This window comes from Adiantum capillus-veneris, chromosome 29 (assembly GCF_014529385.1).
Source record: "Adiantum capillus-veneris isolate H3 chromosome 29, ASM1452938v2, whole genome shotgun sequence".
NCBI lineage: Eukaryota > Viridiplantae > Streptophyta > Polypodiopsida > Polypodiales > Pteridaceae > Adiantum > Adiantum capillus-veneris.
Window position 1 is genome coordinate 30,462,187 of NC_140959.1, and position 8,211 is coordinate 30,470,397.

The window sequence follows — 8,211 nt, forward strand, 5'->3', positions numbered from 1 at the left end:
CGAAACCACCAAAGTTTCCCATGACTCAGGTAAGGTCATAAGCAAGAAGATAGCTTTCAGCTTATCATCAAAAGGGGGCAAGCCAGAATCTTGTAACTGCGACAAAGTACCTGTGAATAATGACAAGTGCTCTGCCGCGCTCTTGGACTCATCTAGTTGCATGCCAACAAGTTTTCGCATCAAGTGCACCTGGTTGACAAGCGTTGTATTTTCATACATTCCCTTCAACTTCTCCCACACATCAAAAGCAGTCGTGAGACCTTTCACATCAATGACGGTCTCATCGGTCATGGCCATTTTAATGTATGTAACGGCCTTCCTGTTCATGCTAACCCATACTTCACCCGTCATATTCTATGGCTTCACCTGTTTAAGTGCCCCTTCGCAATCCTTAAGAAATAGGATTCCTTGAATCCTGTCTTTCCAAAGATCAAAACCTGTACCATCTCGAAGAGGTTCTTCACATCCGAAGAAGATGAGGCCATAGTTGCACGAAATAAGAGGGATAATACGCTGAATTTTTGGGCAAAATGCGCAAAAATGGGAGTATAGCCTCACAGAGATGTGCACTACAGCTCCAAATGGTCACAAGAGCAATTTGGGGCAAAATAGATCGATTTGGGCACAAAATTCAATTTTTGAAATTTATGCGCAGGAAATTTCAGCGAGCAAATTTGTGCTCGAAAACAACAAATTTAGTTGTTTTTAACCTCAGAAGACATACATAAGGCTAATACACAGCCTTTAGAAGCATGTAAGCGCAAAAGCCCCAATTTGTAACATCAAAATTGCATGAAATTGAGCCACAGATGGTCATACATCGACAAAATTTGTCAAATGTGCGTGGATTGCATCTATTTGCACTTTCCCCAATGTAATCGCACCATAAAAAAAACACTTGCAAAAACCCGCGTAAATCTGAAATTTGCTTAAAACACCTGTTTTAGGGCTTGTTTTTTGACAAATTCAGGGTTTTCGGGTAGCGGGGACTTAGCAAAAGTATTCCCACGCCTTAATACATCATTGCAAAACCTGTATTTTGCTGTCATAACCTGTAATTTCCTGTTTTTAACCTAATTTCAACCTGTTTTAGGTCAATTTTGGTTACCGGGAGCTCTCTAGTGTCCGGGGACGAGTCCTTTGGCGACGAAATTGCAAAATCTCGCGTGAAAGTTGACCTTCTTGGCTGAAATTTAGCGTTTGCAGGTTTAGGAGCAAACCCTAATCAAGCTCTGATACTAGTTGATGAGCGCGCGGCGGTGTGTGCAACTGAAAGAGCACGCGAGGAAGTGCAGTGTGTGTGCAGAGAGGGAAGGCGAAGGCCAGCAAGAGAGGAAGCGCTAGCAGAAGAGAGGGCTCACGTTTTTGAGGAAAACTCAATAAGTGAGTTTTTGGTTTTCCCACTTTTATTATAAGTGACCTTTAAAAATGTGTCCAATACTGAACCTGGACAAAGTATAAAAATATACAAAAAGGGGTTATTTAAGCCTTTAACCCAACATACACTACCAGAATGGGATCCCCCCCCCCCCTTTCCCTATACGGGAACATAACAGTAATGCCCGACCCACATCTCAGTAACCTTTGTCAAATAAATGGGAATACGAAGGATCAAGAACATGAAAATAGGGCACCCAAGCACACCAAACAAAATCTAGGAAAACTCCCCCATGACGCCTAGACTCTAGAAAAGCCTCACAAGGTCGGGCACAGCCAAAAAGAAGCCCTCGCTCACGAGATCATGGCGGGAAAACCAAATAGATGACCTCCAAACCTCTGGCATGTATGCACCACATAATATAGAAAGAATAAGCACAATATCAACTATCTTGAATGATACATACTCTAGTGCAATTGCTCGTGCTCCTTACGAGGCCCCTTTTGGTCGACCTTTTCAATCTCACTATACTACGTCGATCATAGTTACCCGAAACGGGGAATGGCAACGGGGAACGGAGATCTAAAAATAGTCATTCCTTGTAACTATGATGTTGATTGCTTAATGCTAATCTTATTAGTCAAACCTATGCGGAGGTTCTTGAGAGTGTTAAGGTTCATCAGCTTATCAAAGCTCAAGAGTCATATTCTAGGCATGCTATATTCTCTGGGTCGATTGCCACGTCGACAACTGCCATGTCACTACCACATCAGCCAACACCTTCCTTGAGTGCCAATGCACTAGTACTTAACTACCTATCACGTGTTGCCACTCCATTACATAGATTCATGCACGGACACCGTTTTAAAAATCTCCTCTCGTACTCAAAGATTCAGTCTCAAAAAAGTATTAGATGTCGTCCTCATGACATAGCTAAGCCTGCACATGTTTTCCGCTTGTACTAAGCAAAGGTTGCATGACCATGAGTGAGAATCCCTACAGAAGCAGACAACAGCTATGAGTGTAACTCATCCCACCATGTCCAAATTGGAGCTGGCAGTTCCTCTCACCTTGTTATGGCTACTAGCAGCATGGGAAGAGGACCCCACAATGAAGGATCATGGGGGAGGGAAATGGTGAGGGGGAGAGAGAGAGAGAGAGAGAGAGAGAGAGAGAGATGGAGGAGAGGGATTGACTCTTGAAAGATAAGAGAGGAGAGCATGGAGGAAAATAGGAAGGGATTGAGTGATAAAAATGGACGGGGAGAAGGAATCTTGAGAGATATAGAGGAGAAGTATAGAATTTAAGGAAGGGGAGAGAGAGAGAGAGAGAGAGAGAGAGAGAGAGAGAGAGAGAGTTGAGACTAAATAGGATGGAAGGCTCAATGCTTAGGGCTAAGCCTAAGATGTGATGGACCTTGGAAGCTTAACTCTTCAGCCTTGAGCACAAGCTTGGGAAGAAAAAAATCGGAGCATTGTATAGGGCTCAATCAGGCTTGTGGAGGAAAGAACAGCCCAAACACTCAAAACAGCTAAAATGGTCCAAAAAGTCTTAACCAAAACAGCCCTTGACCGATATAGATATATAGATATATATATATATATATATATATATATATATATATATATATATATATATATATATATAATGGTCCAAAAAGTCTTAACCAAAACAGCCCTTGACCGAGATATATATATAAGAGAGAGAGAGAGAGAGAGAGTTGAGACTAGATAGGATGGAAGGCTCAATGCTTAGGGCTAAGGCCTAAGATGTGATGGACCTTGGAAGCTTAAATCTTCAGCCTTAAGCACAACCTTGGGAAGAAAAAAATTGGAGCATTGTATAGGGCTCAATCAGGCTTGTGGAGGAAAGGACAGCCCAAACGCTCAAAACAGCTAAAATGGTCCAAAAAGTCTTTAACAAAAACAGCCCTTGACCGTTCGAACGGCTTAACAAGGTCAAAAACGGCCTTCCAAATGGTCAAAAAACGCAAAAAACACTGGAATAACTTCACAAGTTTTTCATTGGGGCGCGGGCTGTTCTGGCATCCCAGCCCCTCATTTTGGCGTTCTGGTGTAACTATGTCAGATATACCAAGTCTATGTATGTAATACATAGTTGAGGATCGACTATCCGCGACAACCTACGAAGGGTCTACTCTCGAGATGGCCAAGAGTAAACAACAAGTCGAGGAGATCTTACGGAATGCCAAGAGAGAGTTGCTATTGGACACCACATATGTCTAGCAACTTCCTAGAGGGAGGGAGGTTAGCTCACGGCTGTCTCACAACCATCAATGTACCACATCCTACAACTCTCCACATCCCTAGGCTGAGCATAGACATGCTTCCCTTCGACCGGCTAGTCTCTCCCAAGTTGACCCGCCGCCAACTTGGGAACGCGGTCAAATTAAAGCAGTGGATGAGCATAAGATCCTGCTACTCCATGATAGGTTGTATATTGGCGTTTTCCGGCCATTTGACCTTCAGTCCACATGAACTCTCTCTCTCTCTCTCTCTCTCTCTCTCTCTCTCTCTCTCTGGGATAGTTTCCTACGACGTTAAAATTCTCTTCTTCTTCTTCTCTCTCTGCGAACATTTGCACTTACAGGGAATATCGAGGACGCCATAGCGGTCATTGCAGCTCTCATTGCAGTCCTTGGGTTTGGGAGAGGATCCCGGCATTGCCACTGGACTGACCTTGTGGACGATCGTCAAGACATTTTGGCGAACCACCAAGTCTTACCAGTATAAAACAGTCAGGCTTGGTAGAGAACATAACATTGAGGAAGCATGCCAAGAATGCTCACGAATTTCAAAAAGAGTCTCTTAGAGCCTGGTCGCATGAGCTCCCATCCTCTCTTTAGCTGGTTATAGGCTTGGTAGAGAGGTTGGTCAAGTGATCACGTTTGAGCACACAACCTCAAAGAGTGGCAGCAATGTATGTAGCCCAGAGGGTTGCTAAAGACTTTGGTAAAGAGGTTGGTGAAGTGATCACATTTGAGGATTGCACAAGGCATGAGATAATTGTCAAGTATATGATAAATGGAATGCTTTTGAGAGAAGTGCCTAGGGATAGCTAGTTCTCATCATGTGATGTTATCATGCTTCTGAGAGAAGTGTCTTTTGTTGTTACAAACATACCTGCCATCCATCAACGTAGCAAAACAAAAGTAAAATTAACATAGCTTGAGTTTGATTTCAGCATACATCAAAGATATACAAGTCTTGCATTGAACAAAATTTGACAAAAAAAGACATCCTCTGACACTAGAGATGAGCATATTTCAACTCTGACACCGAGGTACAAAAAAGGACAGACGGGGGAAAGTCACATCCCTACGTATTATATAAATGGGTGAGGACAGTGCCACCTCTCAGACATACTTGCATACGGTCGTGTTTCCCGTATATTCTTTGGATTTTCATGATCTTTTTCAATTTTGATCTTTAGGCACAAGCATGCATGCACATAGTGCATGCATACTTTGATCTTTAGGCACAAGCATGCATGCACGTAGTGCATCGACCTCGCATCGATTTGTATATCAAATGATGACATGATGACTAGAGCTACAAACACCAAACGTACAACACAAAAAAAACACTCATTCATAGAAGCCATTGTTGGAGAAACATGTTGTGCTTGTCAGTGCCTTGGTCAATATGTATGCCAAATGTGGCGTGGGTCTCTCACCCCAACTTGCTTGTTTCGGTAGCCAGCTTGATCAGCCCCTCCTCTAAGTTTATAGCACTTTGCATAGCATGTTGACAGGGCAAGCCTACAGAGAGAGACCCTGCACAATTCAAAGAGATGGCCTTGAGACCCTTGCGTTGTAAGAAGGCCAACTACTATGAGAGTCGACTGGCTCTGCCACCACAAGAACCGTCCGAGTCATTGTCCTCGTCTTCATCACTGTAATTAGCCAATCTTGTTGACTTGCACATTGAGGTAGCAGAGGATGTGCTTATAGTACTACTAGTATGGGCTATAGTGTTATTGATGATGACAGCAGTGATATTAGAGGTATTGTTTATTGTTTTTCGATCCTTATCGCTAGCAGCATGGCTTGCGCTCTAATAGTGCACGTAGCTCTTGTAGGCAATTGTAGCAGGAGTATTCTTTGGTTCTATACTTATTGTAGCACGGCATCTGGCATTGATGTTGTCTAATGTTGTCCTCTCCACATGCATAGTGCCTGCTGATTTAGTTGGAGCAGGATATGCCCACCATGGATGTGGCAAGGACACTCTGGTCTATTTTCAGCAAATGTTACATGAAGGCCTCTTTCCAGATGCAATCACACATGCTTGCTCTTCAAGGCCTGCAACATTGTGCAAGGGCTATTGAAAAAACATGTATTGCTTGTGGTGCTTTATTCAACATGTATGGCGAATATGGCCAAAATGTGGTCTCCTGGGGCACATTAATTGCCCAACATGGTTGTGGCAAGCAATCTCTGGGTTGTTTTCAGCAAATGCCAGGTATTGTTACCATATACATGTGGTAGTGATGTGTGTGAACACACTTACGACCGTCGGGGCTTTTTTTCCCTCACTAGGAGGTTTTTTCCCCCGTGCATTGTATATACACCCATCACTCTAGGGTTATCTGATCTTTCCATTGCACATTAAGTAATATACTCTCTATTGTATGCATTGATCTTCCTTCATCTTCTCCAGGTTGTGTGTGTTTTCTTGCAACCCTAATTCTAACAATTGGTATCAGAGCATGTTGCATCCTCCTGGGTTTAGTTGTCAACACACGCCTACTCACTTTCTCCGATTTTTGTGAGCTTTGGCGAGCGTTCACAGGTCAACAAATATTTTTGGTGTATTCGTAGAGCTTAGTCTGCTCAGATTTTTGATTCAGACTCATTTCGACCTTCCTTTTCACTACAAGCAATACTGCATAAGCTATTTTGTCATTTTGTGCAGAGTTTTGTCAGTGCCATTTTCTATATAGCAGGTTCCTTATAGTCTTCTACGGTTTGTGCTATATAGCATGTGTTGTTCTCGCTTTGTTTCTCCTATTTTTGGGCAGTTTTCACATCGGGTGCAGCATTTACCATGAATGACAACAACACATATGTGTTCAAGATGTTTACTATCGAGGATAGATTGGATGGGGACAACTACCCTATGTGGGCTTATATGATGCAACATGTTCTAGTGTCAAAGGGCATTTGGAAGATTGTGCGGGGCATTGATGTATGTCCTGGTTTTGAGGATGTAGGTGATGTTGAGGATGTTGCAGGTTTTGGTGGTAGGATTGCTGCTGCTAGAGCTGTTTTGCCTACGACTGAACGAGCTTGTTGGGATGTAAAAGATGCACAAGCTCATGCATTGATTGCATTGTTTGTGAAGCACACTTTTACTCCTCACATTCATTCACTGAAATCTGCAAAACAGGCTTGGGATTTTCTGGTTGGTCTTTATGCAGGTTGCAATGAGGCAAAAGCATTGCTGCGTAAAGAGCTGGAGTTGAAGATTATGCATGAGGAAGATGATATGGACACTTTCCTTTCTAGTGTCAAGGATATCAATGAGCAACTTATTTCTGCGGGCAAAGTCATTTCTGACAGTTCCCTTGTGCAAACTATTCTTGATACTTTGCCAGATTCTTACCAGACTGATGTTAGTACTTGGAGACTTATGACCCAAGGAAATCCAGAAGTTGTCAAGTTTGACGTATTATGCACATTGTTGTTGCAAGAGTCACTTCCTAGAAAAAAACAAGACTAGACAGCGTGCATATGAGCAAGCCTTTATTAATACATAAAGAAAAGGTGGTAACAACAATGTAGCCAATTCTCATGGTTCTTCTACGAGTGGTAAATCACATGTTCCTAATGCTTCTGTTGGCAGCAATTCGTTTGGATAAGGGCAGAAAGTAGATGCGTTGCCATTATTGTAAAGCTAATGATCACTTGATTAAGTAGTGTCCAAAATTGAAGGCAAAAGAGGCTAAGAATAAAGAGGTTGTATCAACTACAGGGTCCAATACAAGTGCAGTTATTGTTGAGTCTTTAGTGAAAGGAGATTGTGATGTTGATGTTGATGCAATGAACTTATGATCTTTCTGTCCATGATGCATGCATGTCAGTTGTTGCAAATTCAAGTGTGGTATTTTGACAGTGGTGCTACAAAGCACATTACCTCACATTGTGACTTGTTTACCTCTGTCGAGGTGTCCCTCATGGAAATTCAGTCACTTGTGCCAACAATGCCTTTTATCCCGTTAAGGGAGTTGGAAAGATTGTGCTAATTGCTGTGAATGGCAGTTCCTTCACATTTGTTGATGCATTGTATGTACATGGAATCAAGAAGAATCTTTTTCTTGTATCTTCACTTTCTAAACTTAGTCTTGTACTCAAATTTGTGGATGATAGATGTACAGTACATGATCTCAGTTTTGGTGATGAAATTGTTGCATCTGGCATTTGATGTCGTGGGTTGTATAAGCTCACTTTATATGACAAGTGTGGCCAGAATTTTGCAAATGTTGTTGTGGATTCAAAGGTTGTTTCAGATGAAAAACTTTGGCATGCACGTTTTGGCCATCTGAATTTTGCTAGCTTCCTACGTTTGCCGAAATATGATATGGTTGCTTCTTTGCCACTTCTTGAAGCACCTGTCAAACATGTTTGTGAAGGCTGTATTTTGGGTAAGATGCAGCGTTCGAAGTTTCCAAAGGATGGTTCAGTTAGGGCCACATGCAGGTTGCAGCTTGTGCAAAGTGATGTTTGTGGGCCCATGCAAACTCCGTCCTTGGGCAATTATTTTTACTTCGTGACTTTCATTGATGATTACTCCAGGCATGCATGGGCGCAT

General features: G+C 42.5%; 1 protein-coding gene across 3 annotated transcripts in view; it reads right to left on the minus strand.

Annotated features, from left to right (window-relative positions):
- LOC147418985 (uncharacterized) overlaps positions 1-4,263 on the minus strand; it is a 39,941-nt gene extending 35,678 nt beyond the window's left edge. The window contains exon 1 of one of the 3 annotated variants that reach the window (XM_086505986.1): positions 3,987-4,263. In XM_086505986.1, the coding sequence (XP_086362112.1) occupies positions 3,987-4,062 (76 nt within the window). In that variant the 5' untranslated portion in view covers positions 4,063-4,263. The remainder of the gene's footprint in view (positions 1-3,986) is intronic. The other 2 variants (XM_086505987.1, XM_086505988.1) reach the window with 2 other exon arrangements.
- Positions 4,264-8,211: the final 3,948 nt, after the last annotated feature.